The sequence below is a fragment of the Medicago sativa genome, chromosome 7 (genome assembly GCF_051527215.1).
Source record: "Medicago sativa cultivar Bolivia chromosome 7, Bolivia_mono, whole genome shotgun sequence".
NCBI classification, from domain to species: Eukaryota; Viridiplantae; Streptophyta; class Magnoliopsida; order Fabales; family Fabaceae; genus Medicago; species Medicago sativa.
Window position 1 is genome coordinate 95,517,418 of NC_140755.1, and position 23,038 is coordinate 95,540,455.

Genomic DNA, 23,038 nt, shown 5'->3' on the forward strand with positions numbered 1-23,038 from the left:
TTGTGCTTATGTCTATGGTCATAAATTGAAGTGGTTGAGGCAATGGCTTTGCAATCCTATAAATAGCTTGCCCGTGAATCATTTTTATTCATCACAAATCAGTAACAACACAACAAGTAAAGCTTGTTTAGAATTAGAGAGAAAAAAATATAGAGAGGAAAAATAGTTTCTTCTGTGAGGTTTCTTCTAGTTTGTGTTAGTTAGTATTCTCCTATTTATAAGAGAGAGTGGTAATTGTACTCTCCTTGTATTTAGAGAGAGGTCCTGTAATTTCTTCCACATAGTGAAAGTTCTCTACTCTTGCCCCGTGGTTTTTTCCCCTTATTTGTTGAGGGGTTTCCACGTAAAATATTGTGTGTTCAGTTCCTCTTTTCTCGTCTCTTATTTTAGCTGTGTGATAATATTTTGTTACTCTGGTACCTAATAGTTAGTTAGGCCAAGCTAGCAGTTGTTAGGCCACACTGGCATTTCGTTATGCCACACTGGTAGTTAAGCCACATAGGCTTAAGTTAGTTCAATTGCTTCACTTGCTATCAATGTACAAATATGAATCACTTGTATAATTTATTATTAAACAAAACGAATCAAAGTTGCATAGCTACTTAATCTACTTATTATTTTTATTAGCAGATAAGTGTAAAATGCATGCTAAATGATGCGACAAAAATGTATCATCTTATAATCTACGTAATCCCCTTCTTTAATCATACAGTGCTACTTATAAGTTTATATTTGCAGATATTTCTATATTAGAAACTGGCTTCTGCTTCTATATTTGATGTTCCTTTCTAAAAGTATATATGGAAAAATACACATTTATGAAATACTGCTCGTTAGAAACTGGCTTCTGCTTCTATATTTGATGTTCCTTTCTAAAAGTATATATGGAAAAATACACATTTATGAAATACTGCTCGTAGCAACTAGCAAGTTTGTAGTATTAGCATATCTTTCTACTAAGCTAGTTTTTGAATCTATAAATAATTGATCATTTCTTTTACTTCATTCTAACGGACAATAATTAAGAAAGACTCATGACACATTATAAGAAATTTTGATGCGATGTTTTTAGCATTGGCCAATAAGATTTTTTGTCTAGAAATTTGAAAACCAAAAATGGTCACAAATCTGTGTTGGAATTGGTTTACTTTACAAAGGATTCTAAACTAAACAAAAGTCATGTCTAGCAACAAAAACATGTGTGGAAAATTTAAGGACTCTGCTGTATGAGTCTCCACTAGAACTTGAATCGAGAGTTAAGGCGGTTGTCACATATCAGTGAAAGGCAAATAAATGTTCTTCAAATGGCTATACAGTTCCTTGAGATTAGTTTATAGATCATAGTTATCATTTACGTAAAAGATTATGGTTCTTAATAGTTTAATATGTAAGGCTCTCTATATATAAGAAAAATAAATTAAGAATTAGGATCCACATAAAAAATAAAAAACACTATCCAAATAGCAATATATAAGTCTTTCACAACAACGAAAATTAAAAGAAAACAAGATCAGCATTTCTTCCATTATGCAACCCTGTAGTTTTTGCAAAATAAGTTGCTAAAGCATTAAGAGGACAATATTTCTTTAGAAACAAAAGTTATCACCCAAATCCAGTAACAAGCAAGGACGACAAGCCACTATATTTCAATAGTGTCCGCTGATCAATGCTTTATTCGATACTGTGAAGACGTGCACGAACTCGCGAGTAAAAACCCCAATCAGGATGAGAAGTTGTAATTGCTGGTAGCCCAAAAGCATTATCTTTCACATAAGACTGAACATCTTCAGCTTCAGCTAGCCCTTTAAAGTACTTGCAAAGGTCACCATTTGGATCTATACAAATATTTTTTAAAAAATATTACATCTCTAAAATTAAATACATCAAATCTCAATAAAAAATTAAAATATAAGAAGCATAAGTTCTAACCCAATGCTTTGTCACCCTTGTCCTCTGGATCATATGACTCGGTAAAAATTGATGTATTGGGCTGCAATTTGAGGTGATTAAAGCTGTTAATATTGATTCAAAAACAGTTTTTTATATTAATATTAAAAAAAAAAACAAGTGACCTACCGGATTAAGCAAGGACTTGTATGGTTTATCATCAATCAGCAAGGTATTTGAAGCAGAATATGGACCTCCTTTCTTGACAGTATTCCACACTGTTTTCAGTTCCTTGAAAAAGAGAGGCTTCTTATTGTTCTCCAAAGATTTAAAACCAGAATCTCTACATTTATCTTGATCCTAAAAATATATATGAAACACATTAATTAACAAATAGAGTTATTAACATATTAAGAAATGATTTTATGTATAAAACAGCATAAGCGAGTATACGTACCCAAACAAATAGTAGCTTGTTTTTCGATTCTCCAATAGCACAGGCCAAAGCACCATCAATATTATGCCTAATTAATTACAACAATAAGGATACAGAGTAAGATCAAGTAATCAATCAAATTTAAAAAGGAAAAAAGGGAAGGAAAAAAATAGAAGAGTGTTACTAACTCCATTGCGGAAGACCAGAGGCCCACTTCAAATCTTTCTAAGCAGAATTTCATAAACTCTTCACTAAATGGCCTCTTGTAAACTGTAACACAATTCATAAAATAATCAATTAAATAAATTATGCATTCAAATATTTTATGAAGAATATGATAAAAATTGCTAAATGTGTATGAGAAACGTACGGAGAAAGTAACGATATTTGTAATCAGCAGATCGAGACTTTGGAATTGCTTTCTTGTCACGAACGTGAGCCCTATGGAGAAGAAATCCATTAAGATTCATAATAAGCAACTTCTTCTTAGGTCCTACTCCTAGATTCAGTTTCTCAAGAGAAAGACCCAATTCTAGTTCTTTTGAACCTTTGTCGTCATCATGATCAGCTTTAGAGTCTTTGATTTTGATATTTCCATCACTACAACTCTTCTTCTTTGCATCCATTATCGATACACTTTGCTAAATTATGATTACAAAATGTGCATTGTTTTATTTGCTTTATAAACTCACAAGTCACAAGTGGAAAATGGGTGAGATCGTCGTATTAACTGGTAATTAATTCAACCATGGAATTAGAAGATTAAATGGTCAAAAATAAATCGATTCAATTTTCCTCTTAGTCACATTGGTAATCCTGAACGTTAACCGATTCTCGTTCCTGTTGTTGGTATTGGAAATGTTGAATGCATGGATAGAAGAATTAAACTCATTCAATTCAAACTTGCATTTATGAGTTCCTCTACGACATTGCATGCATTAGCCATTTTATTTTGAAAAATAAAATAAAAAATAGACACCCAAATTCAATCTACCACTTCCGTCTAGTAGATAAAGATTGATGTGATAGATAGATGTACGCCTCTATCTCGTAGTGTCTCATTTGAGTTTTACACGATTACTAAGGATACGATTAATAGTGTTGATTTTCATTGTTAAATATATATCATATATTAAAATATTTTTATCATATATTAAAATATTTTTATTAATTATAGTTAGGGGAATAGTTATAGATAGTCGATAAATAAGGGTATATTAGTGAAAAAATAATAAATGTTGTATTTGTTTCACAAAATGGACAAATTATCTGAGACAAAGAAAATCAGGAAAGATGACATCTATTTTGAGTTATGTTCAAGAGGACAAAAATACTTTATTCGGTCTCTATTATAAACAAAAATATTTTTTTTAGATTCATTCAATAAATGATGTATGTGGTTTATAATATAGACTACATACATCATTTATTGAATGAACTTAAAATATGCACATTTGCTTATAATAGTGACTAGAGGGAGTAAGTGTATATGTGGCCTACCATGTTAGACCTTGATTACATTGGGCAATGACTCTAGTCATCCCTTAACTTGATTTTAAGAAATGATTTCGTCATTTATTTTTTTTCACGTCATTTTCGTTCTTTTGATCAATTTTATATGAATTTTCAAGGTTCAAATTTATGGTTTTACTTCGATATGAGTTCTTAGTGTTCAAATCTATCGTCTTTCACTCTTGTTTTCGTATGAAATTGAAATTTCATGCTTGAAAATTCATATTAAATTGATGAAAGGACAAAAATGATATGGAAAAAAAAATAAAGAACGAAACTGTTACTTGATATTAAGTTAAGGGACAACAAAAGTCATTTTACCATTATATTGAGTAGACCAAACTTGACTCTTATAAAATCTAACTCGATCTAACATATTCTCACCTCTTTTGATAAGTGATAACCATGGATAATACTTTATCAACATGTAATTTTATCATACTTTTTGTTTGTACGCTTAAATTTTTGTGTGGTGTTTACATCTAATTTATTTGAAATATAAAAGTAAACAAAGTAAGTGTTAATTTCTATTTTTGTGTTAATAAATTTATTTTTATTTTTCCTGTCAAAAAAATTATTTTTATTTTTAAGCTTATAAAAAATTGTCTACAAACTACATGATTTTTCTTTCTTTTTTTATGCAATTCATTTTTCCAATTTTAACTTAACCATTTTGAAAGGAAAAAGAATAAAAACATTTGAAATTATATTTCAAAAAAAAAACATTTAAATTAATATTTACTAAAACTCCAAATTATTTACCAATAAAAAATTTAATTCAGATGATTACGACATACGAGAGAATCTTTTTTAAAGTCGAAAGATGTGGTGCCACGTCCTTCAAATAAATAAATAAATAAATATTCTATTGTATCTAGAGTTTTGTTGGATAAAAACCCATCATTGGATCATTTAATTACGGGTCATTTTTATTGCTTAGAAAAAATGTCATTTTTATATTTAATTATTTTAAAATAAATTTAAATTTTGAATTAATTTTCTAAAAATATAATAAATAAATAAATAAACACATAGATAAATAAATAAATAAATAAAGACATGTTGGTGGGTAATTCCGTTTTTTTCTTCCATTTTGTTGTTCTTTCACCATTAGACAGTGAGTTTTTTTCCACCACCTTCACCTCAAATGGATAAGAACAAGAATGAACTAAATCGCGTTGTAGTTTTTCCATTTTTTTCATGGTAATTTATTCTTCGCTCCTCCTATAATATTTTGGACAAGATCCACCGTGATAACTGGAAAATAATTTAGATTTTTTAAATGAGTCATCATGAGTTTAATCTCTATTTGTTAAAAGTGAAAAATTCATTTAAAAAAAAAACGTTGGTTGTTTAAGATTTTAAATAATTAAGCCTAGAAGAAAACTTCACCGCTGAAGTTAACAGACGCCTAAACTTTGTCCTAATATATAAAGGAATCCTAGGATTACAAATCTCTTGCTATGTATCCAAGATACCATGGATCTTCGATTCGTCGGTTATACACCAACTTACTCGTGGGAGTAACCATGAAGAAGAATGTACTATATGTTTAGTATCTGAGAGTTCTTACGTCTGTTTTTTTTTTTTTTAATTTGCTGTCTAGATCGACCACATTAGGCACCACAACTCAATCATATATATCTTCATACTGCTTGCTTCCTGTAGTATAGTTAAAATATTTTGGGTTAAATATGTTTTTGGTCCCTATAAATATGTCAACTTTTCGTTTTAGTCCCTCTAAAATTTTCCTTCAATTTTGAGTCCCTATAAAATTTTCAATCACTACTTTTGGTCCCTATTTTAATTTAATTTTTGTATTTTTTAATGAAATTGTGCAGAAATATATAAAATATTCTAAAAAAATTTCCTAAAAAAAATTATAATTTTTTAACAAAACACAAATTAAATATGAATTTTTAACCTTAAAACATATAAAAATTCATATTAAATTCATGTTTTGTTAAAAAATTCTGAATTTTTTTTTGGAGTGATTCTTATAATATTTTGAATTTTTCTGGAAAATTTTATTAAATAATATAAATTCTACATATGAGTTTACTTTAAAAGAGGGACCAAGAGTGAAGATTAAAAATTTTATAGGGACTAAAAGTTGAAGGAAAATTTTAGAGGGACTAAAACGAAAAGTTGACATATTTATAGGGACCAAAAACATATTTAACCCAAATATTTTTTAAGTAGATAAGTGAGACGACTCACATTCACATTTCACACTAGTACCTAGCCCCCAGGTGAAGTTGGCATATATTAAGGTTCTGTTTGAATTGATGGAACATAACGGAGCGGAATACAATGGAATTGAACAGAGCGAAATTGAATGGAATAGAGAATTCATTCCGTTGTTTGGGTATTTCACGATGGAATGGAACAAATTGATCATTCCATTATTTGGAAAGTTGACGGAATTGAATGAATTCTAACTTTTTTATTCCAATTTTATCTTTCTTTAAAAATATTATATAGAATTAAAGCATATTATCTTCTATTAAAATGATTGATATATATATATATATATATATATATATATATATATATATATATATATATATAGTTCAAAAAGATATATAAAATTATTTTTTACACTTTATCCCCTATTTTCTTGCAAGTGTTATAGTTCAAATTTTGTTCCATGTTGTATTAACTCACCATCAGCAAAGAAAAATTGAAAAACCAACGTAGAAGAAGACGGAAGTCACAACAAAGCAAGCATGTAGTCACGCAAGAATAAATGGCAGAACAAAGGAGAAGGAGAAAATATAAAAAGTGATGAAATAAATAAAAAAAAGAGGGATAAAATTGTAATTATATAATGAAGAAAGCTCATTCCATTTCATACCTCCTAAATTGGATGGAATGAGAAACATGATGAAGTGGTGGTATGGGATGGAATGGATTTCATCATGTTTCATCCCACTCTATTAAAATTTTACAAATTCAAACAATGGAATGTGACAAAATATCATTCCATTCTATCACATTTCATCAATCCAAACATAGCCTAAGTGTTAGTAAGAGTTTCACGTTGATGAAAAATGAATGTTGAATATTTATAGGAGCGTTTGATCCACTAATAAATATTGGGCAAAATAATACAAAAAAACAACATAAAACAACATAACACAAGATAAATTTTTATAGTATCAAGAATTTTTTGTCTTATATGATTTTGGGTGGACAAAAATGTTATTTTAAAGAAGTTGCATTTGGGACAAGAGTTTTGTTGTGGTTTAGTTAAGGACAACAATTTCAGTTTTTGTTTTGTTCCTTACCCTTCATTTTGTCCGGTCACTAAACAACTTCAGTTTTTGTCATGTTCAATGTCTTATTTTTTTAGCAAATCAAACTCATCAATTTATAATTGTTTTTTGTAAGTTTTTAGATGATTCATCAATCTAATTTCTTAAAGTTTTTTTTTATAGAATATATATTTGTATGATTGATTATTCCTCTAAAAAAATATCTGTATGATTATTCAAAGTTCAATGTAATGTTCTATGGACCCTTTCATGGCCCAACATGTTATTGGTTTGACTTTGTTTTATTTAATGATAAAATGCATTATTATTATTATTATTATTATTATTATTATTATTATTATTATTATTATTATTATTATTATTATTATTATTATTATTTTTACTACTCTCTTTATCTCATTAAGAAAAATCACATTTATATTTTTTCTTTTTTAAATAATTGTCACTTTAAAATATTAATGCAATATTTATTATTATTTTTTGCTAATATATTTTTATTTATTAAATTTCACTTATATACTCAACTAACTACAACTAATGAAGGTGTTTTTTTAAATGATATTAATTTGATTATTAAAATCAATTAATCGTTTCACACAATGGTACATTTAATCCGAGAGAAAGAGAATATTATTGTATGTGAGCAAGAGAATAAATATTATTTTGAAGGGGGGATAAATATAATGTATTGAATAGCAGAAGAACTGTTATTATAAAAGCCGGTTATATGGATATTCGATTTGTTGAAGTTCTTGAGATAATTAAAATAAGTAGTTTCAGGTGAGCTGTCTATTACATTAACATCGAGGGTTTTGTTCATGACATGAACTGAACTGAAAACTTGTTATTCAAGAACTTTGAAGTTTGAACGGTTATAGTCTTGAAGAAGTAAGTATAAAAAGGACCTGTTTGGTTTTAAGGCTTTTGCTTTGATCAGATGTTATGGAATTTTCGATGTGGTTGAACTGTCATCTTGTGCTTGCCACTATAGTTCAACAATGGAAAATTGGTATAAATAGAGGAAAATGCTTCAAACTTGACAATGATTGGATTACCAACTAGGAAATATTAATGATTGAATTGCAGCTGGCACTTTACAAAGTTTTAATTTAACCATACCATAGTGTTGCTTTATAAAAGGAAGTCGCAGCTTTTCTTTATAGGTTACTTGCTTACGACATTTCACATTTGTCTTATGCCACACGACCAGACCAAAGGTTATCCAATGAGTTACTTCCATTACACAAAAACGTAGTGGTAGCTCATACAGGCTGGTCAAATATACTTGATAAATGCTTCGAGTATCATCTGGTTTAGCCAAAGGATTTAAGTGTCCTAAGAGCATCTTTAGTGCAGGTGAACTAATGGCTTGATTCTTTATAGTTTACATTGTTTATACTTCACTTGCATTGGAGATGGATGATGTGGCATGGTGGGTGAACTAATATTAGTTCACGTGAACTATACAACACACGGTGCTCTATCTCTTTTTGAACTACCAATTACCATTTTTTATTATTAAAATATTGAAGTCTTGGAGAGGGAATGGTAATAAAAGAACAATGTAGTAGTAGTACCATTTTATAAAAAAAGCCAACGGTATTAATAATTAATATTTTTAAAATTTTAATTAAAATATTTAAATTAATATTAATTCGGAATCAAAACTAATTACAAATAAAAAAATATAAACATGTGGGGTCAAGTTTGAGTTCTTTATAAACAATCACCATTAAAGTAAAAACTACTTAAATCTACTATAAATTCCTTAAGTCCTACTTGGCATCTTGGCCCCACAAAAAGTAACTTAGTTCACCCACTTTAGTTCACCCCATTAAAGATGCTCTAAGGGAATCTCAACATTGGTGGTTAAATCACTATGAATTGAATCACTTGTGGGAGAAGTAACCTTATGGTTAATCAATTTCCTATATCGATCGTGCCAGTGAAAATAAAATATGCTATAAACTGTGTTGTTTTGTAGACGGGCTTTTAAACAAATTTATATGAGAACAAGTAACAATTTTAGAAGACTTTTAAAGATATCCTAATCTTTTTATATATCACGAAAACACAACATGAACAAGTAACAACTCGTTAAATAAATAATAGGGATGGCCGGATTGATCTAAAGAAACAAAGTGTTAATTAATGTAAGAGATGATAACTTAATAAAGAAAAAATCTTGATGGGAGGAGGTTGGTGTAAATTACTTAAGAAATGTAAATTTAAACATAATTGAAGAGATGAAAGTAGTATTAATAATATATTTCTTGAAGTCACTTAACATAAGGAGAAAAGGTTGTCTCAACCTTTTAGTTGGATTTTAGTCCTCGTCGCAGAACCACAGCTACAGGGATATTAGTTGAGGGAAATTACATGTCCATTAAGAAAAGAAAAAAAACATGAACAATCAACTTAGCTGTTTGCAAGTCCTTTCACTGTTCTTATGTTAAGACTTTCTTTGACAATGCCAAATTTCAAGTCTACAACAAATAACTTGCAAGTCTGTATGATCTTAAATAGACTAGTTAATTTGGTAGCAATTTTTTTTCCAAAGGTTTAAAGTTTCTTAGTAACTTATAACGATTTTTCTATAAACCGCTGCAAGTGGCGTTTGAGCTAATAATTTATAGAGCTCATGTCAATTAGCTTATTAATTATCCAGTATTTTTTTTACAAGAATTATTTACTATTTTATATTTTTATATTGGACCTATCTCATATTTACAAAATCAGCAGGACGACTTTGTTTTTCGAATTCACTCCCTTTTTTTTATCACGCTAAGTAGTGGTATATTTTTATATTGGGTTAATAGGCTTTTACCTCCCTGTAATATAGGTCACTTTTGGTTTTGCCCCCTAGGAAAAAAAAAATTTAGATTCCGTCCTCGTAAAATGAAGATTCTTTGGTTTTGCCCCCTGAGCCAGTTGAGTCAGCAGAATCTCCTACGTGGCATGCGACGTCAGCAGATTCTGCTGACGTGGCGCGCTGAATGTATAATTATTTTTATTTTTTATTTTTTATAGGGGTACACGTGGCATTTTTGTTTTTTTTTAAAAAAAATATATTAAAAAAATCTGGAAAAATTAAAAATTAATTAAAAAATTAAAAAATTCTGGAAAATGAAAAATCAATAAAAAAATATTTAAAAAATCAGGAAAATTGAAAAATTTTAAAAAAATATTAAAAAATTCAGGGAAAGTTAAAAATTAATAAAAAAATCTGGAAAAACGAAAAATTAATAAAAATTGAAAAAAAATATTAAAAAATTCAGGAAAATTGTAAAAATAAAAAAAATGAAAAAAGGGAAAAAATTAATAAAAATAAAAAAAATCTTGAAAAATTTAAAAAATCTGGAAAAATGAAAAAAAAATTAAATAATCTAATAAAATGAAAAATAATTAAAAAATTCTGGAAAAAATGAAATTTCAAAATTTTCTAAAAAAATTAAAATTCTGGAAAAATAAAAAATTTCGAAATTTTAATGAAAATTCTGGAAAAAAGAAATTTTAATGAAATTTTTTTGAAATTTTCGAATTTTGAAATTTTCATTAGTATTTCTCAAAAAATTTCTGGGAATTCTGGTGTATTTATAAACCGAGAATAAGGGAAAAAATACACTGAAAAAACCGTATTTTTCGAAATTTCAAAATTTTCATTAGTATTTTTTCCAAAAAAATTTGTGTATTTATAAACCGGGAACTTTTGTATATTTATAAACCGAGAATAAGGGAAAAAATACACTGAAAAAACCTAAGCTCAACAAATATACTAATCAAAATTTCGAAATTTCGAAATTTCGAAAAAAACGAATGAAAATTTCAAAAATTTCATTTTTTTTAAAAATGATTAATCTTTTTAATTTTTTTTGAAAATTTCGAATTTTTTTTAAATATTTTCCAGAATTTTTTCATTATATTTCATTTTATTAGATTATTTTATTTTTTTTAATCATTTTTTATTTTTATTAATTTTTCCAGAATTTTTAAATTTTTTCAGATTTTTTTATTTTTATTAATTTTTTCAGAATTTTTAAATTTTTCCAGAATTTTTTTTTATTTTTTCCGTTTTTTTTCAATTTTTTCATTTTTATTAATTTTTCAATTTTTTTTTATTGATTTTTAATTTTTCCAGAATTTTTTAATTTTTTTTAAATTTTAAAAAAAAAACAAAAATGCCACGTGTACCCCAATAAAAAATAATTATACAGTCAGCGCGCCACGTCAGCAGAATCTGCTGACGTCGCATGCCACGTAGGAGATTCTGCTGACTCAACTGGCTCAGGGGGCAAAACCAAAGAATCTTCATTTTACGAGGACGGAATCTAAAAAAAAAAATTTCGTAGGGGGCAAAACCAAAAGTGACATATATTACAGGGGGTAAAAGCCTATTAACCCAAAAATAAATAAATGGCCAATATACCTTACTACTCCCTCCGTTTCAAAATGAGTGTCGTTTTAGGTGTTTACACACATATTAAGAAATGCAATGATTAAGAGAAAGAGAATGGTTATTTTACCAAATTATCCTTATTAACTATTGGTTAGTTTTAAAAGTAATACTTTGGAAGTTGTGTGCAGAGTATTAATTGGAGGGTACAATTGAAAAGAAAAAGTTATTATTGCATTGGAAACTGAAAGCGACACTCATTTTGAAACAAATTTTTTTGGCTAAAGCGACACTCATTTTGAAACGGAGGGAGTATTTGTTAGGTACAATTAAGCATGCAGTCCCTTAAGTTTGACTTTTCTTTAAATTGACCCTTTAAAAAAATCGTCTGTTCAAAAAAAAGACTTCTATTAAATAAATGCACATGTGACAATTTAATGTATTACTCCCTCCGTCTTTTAATAGGTGACTTAGTTGACTCTGACACACATATCAATGCATATTTTTTATCTTTAATATCTTTAATTATCTATTTAAAAAAATTATGAAAATTTAATATTTTGAAAATATTCATCGAGACGAATCCAACAACATCTTATTGATATTATTTATATTTGTATATCAGTATAAAAATACGGTCAAAGTATGTCAAGTCAAAAATGTACATTATCAAACAGGTCATCTAATAAGGGACAGATGAGTATTATTTTTTTAACAAACAAACATGGATAATATTAACACCAACTGAGAGTCCTTAATAGTACAAGGTGTACGATAAAGAACCTCAAATTTACGGTCAACACATAACAAAAAACATAAGAAACAAAATGACTTAGCTGATGTCCATACAAACAAAAGGGCTCGACCACCACCTATGATAATTTAAACCAAGATTTGTATTACTCCCTCCGTTTTAAAATGAGTATCGCTTTAGCCAAAATAATTTGTTTCAAAATGAGTGTCGCTTTCAGTTTCCAATGCAATAATAACTTTTTCTTTTCAATTGTACCCTTCAATTAATACTTTGCACACAACTTCCAAAGTATTAATTTTAAAACTAACCAATAGTTAATAAGGATAATTTGGTAAAATAATCATTCTTTTTCTCTTAATCATTGCATTTCTTAATATGTGTGTAAACACCTAAAACGACACTCATTTTGGAACGGAGGGAGTATAAGCTTTCAAGCACTAAAATGAATGTAATTTAACTTTATCTAACATCTCGTAAATTGTATTTTCCTTAGCCTTGAAAAGTTTGTTGTTCCGCTCGTTCCACATAACTCAAATACAACATAACCAAATAAGCTGCAAGAAAGAACGGCGAGCTCGCAATCCTTCAGAAGAAAGAACATTTTAATGTATTATTACATGGATTCAAAATGTGGATGACTCGCATAGAGATATTAGATTCGTCTTCTTCCTTTCTCTTTTCACTTCTTTAAATTTACATTTCAAAATCTAAAAACTATGGAACAAGATAACATAATTTTTTGCAATAATATCTTAATTCAAGAGCACTAATTAATTCAATACAAACTTAAAATTATGGGTCATTTATCTCTAGTGTTAGTCGTTATAAATATGTGCATCTCAATGTCGTTGTGGAATATGAATTATATACTAGATTTTTGACCCGTGCTCCGCTCGGGTTTACTGTAAAGAAATTGACATATGAATAATAAAATGCAATATATAATTGGTAACGGTGAAAAAAATAACATGTGATAATCTATAGTAGACAAAATAAAACACTTCATAAAATGTATGAAATCTGAAAATATTATAAAAGAAAATTCGGTAATCCTATCAATAATTCGGTAAAAGAAATATGAAATTTTTAGTACATTGGCATGTAGTTTCATCACACATTGCGAAATACTTCCTCATATACGACATTAGACGTTACATTGGTATCTTCACCATCTTCATCAGTGATTAATATCTTTAGTCCTTCTCTGGATGTAACTCTTGAAACAGCAACATACAACAACTGTCCGTGAGAAAATACAGGTTAAGTTGCTGCAGACTTAACAAAATTAATAAATAAGGATTTGATAGGTTAAATAATTGCAAACCTAAAAGTGTAGAAAATATTTGCTTCAAAAAAAAAAGGCAAGAGGATAGGAATGAAATTGGTGCGATGCATTTTTTTAGATGAAATTTGTTAGGTTAAATAGTTGCAAACCTAATTTGCAAATGAGCGGGAAAAAATTAGGTTAAATTGCTGCAGACTTAACAAAATTAATAATTAAGGATAATTGCAAACCTAAAAGTGTAGAAAATATTTGCTTCAAAAAAAAGGCAAGAGGATAGGAATGAAATTGGTGCGATGCATTTTTATAGATGGAATTTGTTAGGTTAAATAATTGCAAACCTAATTTGCAAATGAGCGGAAAAAAATTAGGTTAAGTTGCTGCAGACTTAACAAAATTAATAAATAAGGATAATGATTTGTTAGGTTAAATAATTGCAAACCTAAAAGTGTAGAAAATATTTGCTTCAAAAAAAAATGCAAGAGGATAGGATTGAAATTGGTGCGATGCATTTTTTTTAGATGAAATTTGTTAGGTTAAATAATTGCAAACATAATTTGCAAATGAACGGGAAAAAATTAAGTTAAGTTGCTACAGACTTACCAAAATTAATAAATAAGGATAATTCACACGATCACAAAATATAACATAAAGAACAAGGAAAAAATGTCTAGAGAGAGAGAGAGAGCGTGGTCTGGTGAGAGAGCGTGGCGATTATTCTCGTTATCATCGGGAACAACCGCGTCGGTATTCACCTTCACCGGAAGTAAGGTACCATAGGGGGGGAAGGGGGCCAAGCAGGGTGCCACTATATGGGGGGGATGGGGGAAATTGGACCGACGTGAGATCGCGGAAGGGGAAAGCGCCGGGACAGGTGGGCAGACAACGGGACAGGCTTCGGGAAGCTCAGCGGCATGGAAGGTCAAGGGTTCGTCGACAGCGGCAGTCTAGGGTTAGGGCACAGTTTGATTCGACAACATGGTATGACTCTGATGAGGACTTTGATTTCGGTAATCAGGAGATGTTGAATGATGGGAGGATTGTTGTCAGTTATGCTAGACCTACTAGGGTTAGAGATCGTGATTGTCTTTCCTATGCTGACAATCATGTTATGGAACCGAGGCAGCCAATGATATATCACCAGAAACTTGATGCAAGCATCAAGAAGCATCGTTCTCCCTCATGACCTGAAGCTGGACGCGGGCAGCAGAAACAGATACTGCATAGGTCAGTTTCACGTACAACTGAACCATTTCGACAGCAGAAACAAATACTGCATAGGTCAGTTCCACGTACAAATGAACCAGTTCCACAACAGAAACAGCTACTGCACAGGTCAGTTTCACGCAACAAGGAATCAGTACGAGGTGATCAGACTAAAAAGGTGCATTCGAATTTTGTTTCTTTTTATTTCACAAATGTACCGCATGATATTTCTTATACGTCTCTGAGGCAAGGATTTGAGGTGTGTGGTGTTATGGAAGACGTATATTTAGCTAGGAAAAGGAATGTCAATGGCGGGGTGTTTGGTTTTGTGAGATATGGGAATGTGAAAGATGTCGATAAGCTGTTACGGGCGGTAAATAATGTGTGGTTTGGTGATTGGAGGGTGGTGGCTAAGGTGGCTAGTTTTGACAGGTTTGGGAACAAACGTGGTGATGATAGGAAGCATATTGTGGGAGGAAAAAATTATGAGGGAGAAAAAAGAGAGCTTGAGGGTTGGAAGGGTCTTGAGGGAGAAAAAAGCAAGATTGTTAACGAGGGTGAAAAAAGGAAAGATGTTGGATACGCTGAAGTGGTTCGTGGGGAGGGACCGGGTGGAGCTTTGGTGACTCGTAGAGGAGGGAGTGACAAGGAGGTTTCAGAGGTGCTGTTAGAGGGAAAGAAGCTTGTGCCGAAGTATACACCAACGGAACAAGATGTTCTTTGGGCTCGAAAGGGAGTGGTGGCTACCGTTTTAAATGGTGAAGAAATTCCTGTTATTCAGCGTCGGATTTATGATGCTGGTTTTGAAAGGTTGACAATCATTCCAATGGGAGCTGATAAGGTACTTTTACGTAGGGAAGATGACGGAGAGGTCCGTAGTTTACTTACAGAGGCTGCTGATTTTTTCCAAAATTTTTTCTCGAACGTTGTGAGTTGGAATAAAGAATTGATTGTCCGAGAAAGAGGTGCTTGGGTGCGGATATATGGAGTACCATTGCATGCATGGAATTTTGATTTCTTCAAATTATGTGTTTATGATGTTGGTCGACTGTTGAAATTGGACGACTTTACTTCGAACAAAGAGCGGTTCGATTATGCACTTGTTCTAATTTCTACGTCAAATTTGGAAATTATTAATACGGGTGCAAAGGTTTTGGTGGACGGTGATTTACTAGATTTTACTATAGTGGAGGAGTGGGGCTTCGCATTAGGGGAGGATGCATGTTTAAGTGAGGAGGAAGAGGTGCAAACTGAAGATGTGTTACAACAGGACGATATCCATGAAGAAGAGGCTGCCAATGGTGATGTTGATACTCTTTTAAATCACTTATCTGAGGCATGGCAGAAGGAAGAAGTTAGTCATGCAGTTCGGCCTTCATCAGGAACTAATGAGGCAAACACGTTTCCGGCACAATCGGTTACTAAAGGTGCGGGTTTTGATGTGGTGCAATCTGCCACTTCTAATTCTGGAGCATTTAATAGCGAAGACAAAGGCAGCAGGCATGTTTCGGTTGTTGGTCAGAGGCAACATCAAGCTGAACATGAAGCTTCACCGTTAATTAATGTGGGTGGAGAGAGGCAGTCACGTATTACTTTTCATGCTGATGGGAGAACAATAAAAAGAACTTCATCTTGTCCACCAGGTAAAGTTCATTCAGCTTCTGATGGCCCTTGGAGTATGGATTGGTTAGATAGGCACAAGCGTGTAACTGTTAGTGAAGGTAAACTTGCTGAAGCTAAGTGCCACAATGCATCTCAATCTGGCACTCAAATAAATTCAAAGAAGAAGGGTAGTGGTCATATCCGTCATTGTGCTCGTAATTTGAAACGGATTGCAAGAATGACTGCAGGTGAGCGCAAACAGGTTCTTTGTGCACTAAGAAAGTCGCATTTGAGGCGTTTAAAGAATTCTAAATTCTCGAAGAAGAAGGCAACTGACAAAGAATGTTCTTCTCAAAGTGAATCACAAGCGTCAGTAAGTAATGATTGGACGAATTGGGTGGTTCTTCACGGTAATGATAAGACGTTGTCAGACGATGTGCGGGGGATTGGAAAGTTGGTGGGATTGCATTTTGACGGTGAAAAAAATAAAAATAATAGATTTAATGTGTTGTCAGGGAAGGGAAGGAAAAAATCAGAGGGAGATGGGAAAGAGGGTTAGGCTGCGAGGTTGGTGTGAGTTGGGGAGGGGTGTGGGTGTGGTGGTGTTTAGTGGTCGTGATGAAGATTATTTCTTGGAATGTCAGGGGGTTAGGTGGGTTTGAAAAAAGAAGGGAGGTGAGTCATTTGGTGAAGGAGAAAAAACCGTTCATTTTGTGTATTCAAGAAACTAAATTGTCTGTTTTTGATAGGGTGGTGTGTAAGTCTGTATGGAATGAGTCAAATATTGATTATTCGTTTTTACCTTCGATGGGTGCATCGGGAGGTTTGGTTACTCTTTGGGATTGTTCGGAGGTTGAGGTTTGGGCATCTTTACACTTTGAGCATGTTTTAGGTATTAAAGGTCGCTTTGTGAAGACTGGTGAAGAGTTTATTGTGTTGAATGTTTATGCTCCATGTGACACTCTTCGGCAACAGAACCTTTGGCATAATATTTCCTTACGGTTGACGGAATTATCTGATTATAACGTCTGTGTGTGTGGGGACTTTAATGCGGTCCGGAGTCTCGAAGAGCGTAAAAGTCCTGGTATGTCTAGTTCTCAAGCTGGGTGCGGCTATTTCAACCATTTTATTGAAGATCATTTTTTGGTGGATTTACCTCTTCGGGGTCATAATTTTACTTGGTTTCGGGGAGATGGCAAGACTATGAGCCGTATTGATCGTTTTCTGTTATCGGAAAGATGGTGTTTGACGTGGCCAAATTGTTTCCAGTTGGCTTTGTCACGAGGGCTATCAGATCATTGTCCTATTCAGTTGAGCATAGATGAGGAGAACTGGGGTCCTCGACCGGTGCGCATGCTAAAATGCTGGGAGAATTTTTCAGGTTACAAAGAGTTTGTCCGTCAGAAATGGGGTAGTTATCAGTTGGAGGGTTGGGGTGGTTTTGTTTTGAAAGAAAAATTGAAGTTAATCAAATTAGACCTTAAAGATTGGCACCAACATCATTCCAAAAACTTACTGAATAGGATCTCAATCTTGAAGGATCGTATTTCCACTTTAGAAGAGCGCAGTGAAACCGTGTTGTTGGGAGATGAGGAGTTAGAGGAGCTTCATGATCATTCAGAAGAATTGTTCTCATTATCTCGGATAAATTCTAGTATTTGTTGGCAACAGTCGCGGATGAAATGGTTAAGCGAGGGAGATGCGAACACAAAGTTCTTTCATAGTATCATGTCTAGTAGGAAAAGGAAAAATGCCATTCAGTTTATTATGGTGGATGGCGGCCTTGTGGAGGGGGTTGACAATGTCCGTTCGGCTGTTTTCACTCATTTTTCTACTCATTTCCAGTCTTGCTTTGTTAACCGACCGAGTATGGAAGATCTTCATTTTCAGTCGTTATCATGTCATCAAGGGGCTGGGTTGGTTAAACCTTTTTCGGAGGAGGAGGTGAAGGCTGCTGTTTGGGATTGTGACAACTATAAATGTCCGGGTCCTGATGGTATTTCTTTTGGTTTTATTAAAGATTTCTGGGACATGCTGAAGGAAGATGTTATGCGGTTTTTGGTGGAGTTTCATAGAAATGGAAAATTGACTAAAGGCATAAATAGTACTTTCATAGCTCTTATTCCTAAGGTTGATAATCCGCAGCGTCTGAATGACTTTCGTCCTATTTCTTTGGTGGGCAGTATGTATAAAATTTTAGCAAAGATCCTTGCGAACAGACTCAGAGTGGTGATTGGGTCCTTGATATCTGATTCTCAGTCGGCATTTATTAAAGGTAGGCAGATCCTCGATGGAATTTTGGTGGCTAATGAGGTAGTCGATGAAGCTAGAAAATGTAAAAAAGAATTGATCATGTTTAAGGTTGACTTTGAGAAAGCTTATGACTCCATTGATTGGAATTATTTGGATGATGTGATGGTAAAAATGGGATTCCCGACTCTTTGGCGTAAGTGGATCCAGGAGTGTATTGGGACAGCCACAGCCTCAGTATTGGTAAATGGGTCTCCAACTAATGAATTTTCTTTGGGTCGTGGATTGAGGCAGGGGGATCCACTGTCGCCTTTTTTGTTCCTTTTGGCTGCAGAAGGGTTTCATGTTCTTATGGAATCATTGTCTCGGAACAATTTGTTTAATGGTTACAAGGTAGGGCGGAATGATTCGGTGGTGGTTTCCCACCTTCAGTTTGCGGATGATACTCTAATGTTGGGTGAAAAATCGTGGGCGAATATTCGAGCTATGAGAGCTGTGCTCCTTCTTTTTCAAGATTTGTCTGGTCTTAAGGTGAATTTCTCCAAGAGTCTTTTAGTTGGGGTGAATGTCTCTAGTTCTTGGTTAGTTGAAGCAGCCATGGTGTTGAATTGTAAGGTTGGTACTATTCCGTTCATGTATCTTGGATTGCCTATTGGCGGTAATGCTCGTCGGTTGGATTTTTGGAATCCTCTTATTAAGCGTATAACTGCTAGACTGTCTGGTTGGAGTTCAAACTTTTTGTCCTTCGGTGGCCGTTTGGTTTTGTTGAAGTCTGTCCTATCGTCGCTGCCTGTCTATGCTCTTTCCTTTTTCAAGGCTCCGGCAGGTATTGTTTCCTCTATCGAATCTATTTTTAATAATTTTTTTTGGGGGGGGAGTGCAGACCACAGGAAAATATCTTGGATTGATTGGCAAACTATTTGTCGGAGTCAGGAGGTTGGTGGTTTGGGGGTAAGGAGAATTAGGGATTTTAATAGAGCTCTCTTAGGGAAGTGGGGCTGGAGGGTGTTAGTGGAGAGGGATAGTTTATGGTTTAGGGTGTTGGCAGCGAGGTACGGAGTGGAGGGGGGTTGGTTGACTGATGGTGGCCGTGAGGCTTCTAGTTGGTGGAGGGATATTTCTTCTTTGAGGGCGGAGGACTGGTTTCATAGTAATGTTCAACAAACTATGGGGGACGGTAAAAATACGGTCTTTTGGACGGATGAGTGGGTAGGTGGAATGGCTTTTAGGGACAGATTTACTAGATTATTTGACTTATCATTATTGAAGGAGGAGTCTGTCTTTGGTATGTATTCTTTAGGGTGGGGGGTAGAGGGTGGTGCGTGGAGGTGGAGGAGAAGACTGTTTGCGTGGGAAGAGGAGCTATTGGGGGAACTTAGGCTTTTGCTTTCTAATGTTTCCTTGCAGGTTGATAGGGTCGATAGATGGGGGTGGCGGTTGGAAACATCTTCTGTGTATTCCGTCCGTAGTGCTTATAATTTGTTAACGGCTTCTACTCTTGTAGACCAAGTTGTGTCTGCGTCTTCTCTATGGCACAAGAATGTTCCTTTGAAGGTGGTTATCTTTGCCTGGCGTCTGTTTCGTGATAGGCTTCCTACCAAAGATAATCTTTTCCGTCGGCGTGTTATTAATTTTGATGATCAGTATTGTGCTGGAGAGTGTGGGGAAATGGAAACATCTTCCCATTTATTTTTACATTGTGACTTTTTTCGATCTGTTTGGAATTTAATTCTCAGGTGGATAGGTGTTTTTTCAGTTATGCCTAATGATGCACCAAACCATTTTAATCAGTTCAGTTTTCTTGGTGGTGTCGCCAAATCAAAACAATTCATCTTACAGGCTATCTGGTTCGCAACTGTCTGGGAAATGTGGAAAGAAAGAAACAACAGGGTATTCAATGTGAAAATCTGTACCATGCAACAGGTGGTTGATAAGATCAAGTCGACAACTTTTATGTGGTTGAAAGGAAAATACATCAATCTTCCTCTCAATTACCATGGTTGGTGGCTTAGTCCTTTCACTATTCTCGGCATAGGTTAATTGTTAGTTTATTTGTTGTTTTCTTCCGCCTTTGCGGATTGGTTTTGCGATGTAATTATATCTGTGATACTGTTTGATTTTTGGTGTTTCTTCCTTAGCACACCTTGTGCTGGGAAGGCCATTTTGAGGTGGTAATACAATTTCATTTTAGCCTCTTCAAAAAAAACATAAAGAACAACAATAGAAGAACCATATCACTTAAAATAAACAATGCAAAAAACCGACCCAAAAAACTTTTGTTTTGACAAAAAAAAATGACCAAACTTAAAAGACCGTGTATATATAGTTTTACTGCCCTTTTTGTTAGTCATGGTTTTTTTTACATAGTAATAGTATTGTTATTATTATTAGTATAGTATAGTAGGTGCCCAAATAGTCAAAAAATACTTGCTGATTTTTTTAATTAGCACAATTCCATTATCTTTATTAAAAGAGCTACAAAAATACCTAATCAGTTATTAGTTTTATTGAAGATAAGATGCCACTAAAAAAGAATTAATTGACAATAGATTAAAGAAACGGGGAATCTCTTAGTCTGAAATTTGAAAACGAAAGTTCAAGAGTAAAGTCACTTAATCTATACCTTCAACAACACAGTTGTTGTCTGGTCTTAATTTAGTTAAGAAATTAAACGAATTAAAATATGTAAGGCGTAAGCATGTGTTTTGTATTGTACATTGCCAAAACAATTGCCGACTTTTTGTTTAGTTTTCTTAACGATACAATTATAGTATAAAAAATCTTCCAGTTCAAAAATACAAAAACTTCATAAAAAAATAATTGCAAAAAGAATTACTGCATTTATCTTACTTTAAAGAGATTAGTGGAAGTTTAAACCCGCTACATGTCCAATAAAGGTTTGATTATGCTCTATTAGACCAACTCCTTTGAGTGTTTGTTTACTTGTTAAAGAAATAGACTAAACTAAAGTGATGGTGTACAAGGATAGTCAAGAAGATATATTATTCATAAATTTGAATCAAGTTTATCATAATAATTTGCATTATCAGTTCAATGATTGGGAAATGTATTTTTAATTTAGCCAATGAAAAATATTAGGTGGGAGATTAGAAAGTTGTGATTAGTATTTAGACTGATTAATTACCTCCCTTCATGCGTATTCAATACAAAAGGTTCATTGTATAGCTTACGGTTTGCTCACGACCATTTAACAACAAAAATCCACACAACGAAAATACACAGATGTTATAACGATTATGGGTTCATGTTCTCTAAATGAAGAAATTTGAAACTAATTCAAACCACTATCGATTAGATAACTGAGCAAGTTTCACTTCTCCTTGACACATTTTCATATTCCATTGAAAGCAATGCTATTAGAATATACGGGTGCGTTTGATTTGCTAAAAATGAAGGACAGGACAGAACAACTTCAATTGTCCAGTGTTTGATTTGTAAAACTGTTTCAACTTTCAAGTACAAGACAAACTGGATGCAAAGGACAGGACAAAAACTCATATTTTTGTCCTTCACTAAACCACAACACAACTTTTTGTCCGACGTACAAGTTGTCTAAAAATCCAAAATAACATTTTTATAAAGATGAGTATTTTTAATACTATGTAATACAAAATTTGAGTTGTGTTGTTAATCAATTTCGCTATCATCCACCTAAAAATCTATGTTGTTGATAACTTTTTTAACATATCAGACATATCTCGTTAAACACTTTGATTACTTCATTAACCACAAAAATATTTGATATTAACCACTTATTTTACATAAATGTGTGTAATGTCATTCTTTTGAAATTTGTAAAATAAGTGGTTCATGACTTGCATTTTAGTTGGTAAATAAACACATTATGGTTAATGAAGTGGTAAAATGGTTAATGCCACGGCTCAATTTTTGTATTAAAGAATGAGCAAAATCTCCATCTTTATGAATGCAGTGAACATTATGGTTCTTTCCCCTTTTTCAATTATCTCAATATTTGTAATAGAGTCATGTTGGGTTGTTCAAAACAACTGAAAATGTTAAAATTATTAGACCAAATATTTTTCGTGGTTGTTTGGATTCAAACTCAAAATCTCTTTAGTGTTCGTATGAGTTTTATATGATGTTTGTCATTCTGTCTCAATATCTATAGATTAAATTTAAATATTTCATTGAAAAAAAATGAATAATAACAAAATATTAACTATATACCACTAATTGATAACTTTATAGTTTTAAAATAAATAAAAAAATAAGTCAAATTATTAATAAGTATTTAAATTGTTTAATTTTCATTAATACTTTTATGTATCTTGACATTAGCAGCTTACCTTAACATGCTGATGCCATATTGCTGTTCCCCATTTTTTTAATAAGCCACACACATGTGGTTGAGGCTTCAACTTAGTACTATAAAAGGCATTCAAGAGAGAGATATAAT

General features: G+C 32.4%; 2 protein-coding genes across 2 annotated transcripts; one reads left to right on the forward strand and one right to left on the reverse strand.

Annotated features, from left to right (window-relative positions):
* Positions 1–1,455: 1,455 nt before the first annotated feature.
* Positions 1,456–2,992, reverse strand: LOC146910673 (putative FCP1 homology domain-containing protein C1271.03c). Its single transcript, XM_085723791.1, has 6 exons — positions 2,694–2,992; positions 2,512–2,593; positions 2,345–2,411; positions 2,077–2,247; positions 1,930–1,990; positions 1,456–1,835 (listed from the first exon to the last, which is right to left on the reverse strand). The coding sequence occupies exons 1-6, from the start codon at positions 2,947–2,949 to the stop codon at positions 1,672–1,674; spliced, it is 801 nt and encodes a 266-aa protein (XP_085579917.1). The 5' UTR covers positions 2,950–2,992; the 3' UTR covers positions 1,456–1,671.
* Positions 2,993–14,456: 11,464 nt separating this feature from the next.
* Positions 14,457–16,909, forward strand: LOC146910674 (uncharacterized). Its single transcript, XM_085729455.1, has 2 exons — positions 14,457–14,523; positions 14,736–16,909. Exons 1-2 carry the CDS (start codon positions 14,457–14,459, stop codon positions 16,907–16,909), a joined length of 2,241 nt encoding a protein of 746 aa, XP_085585581.1.
* Positions 16,910–23,038: the final 6,129 nt, after the last annotated feature.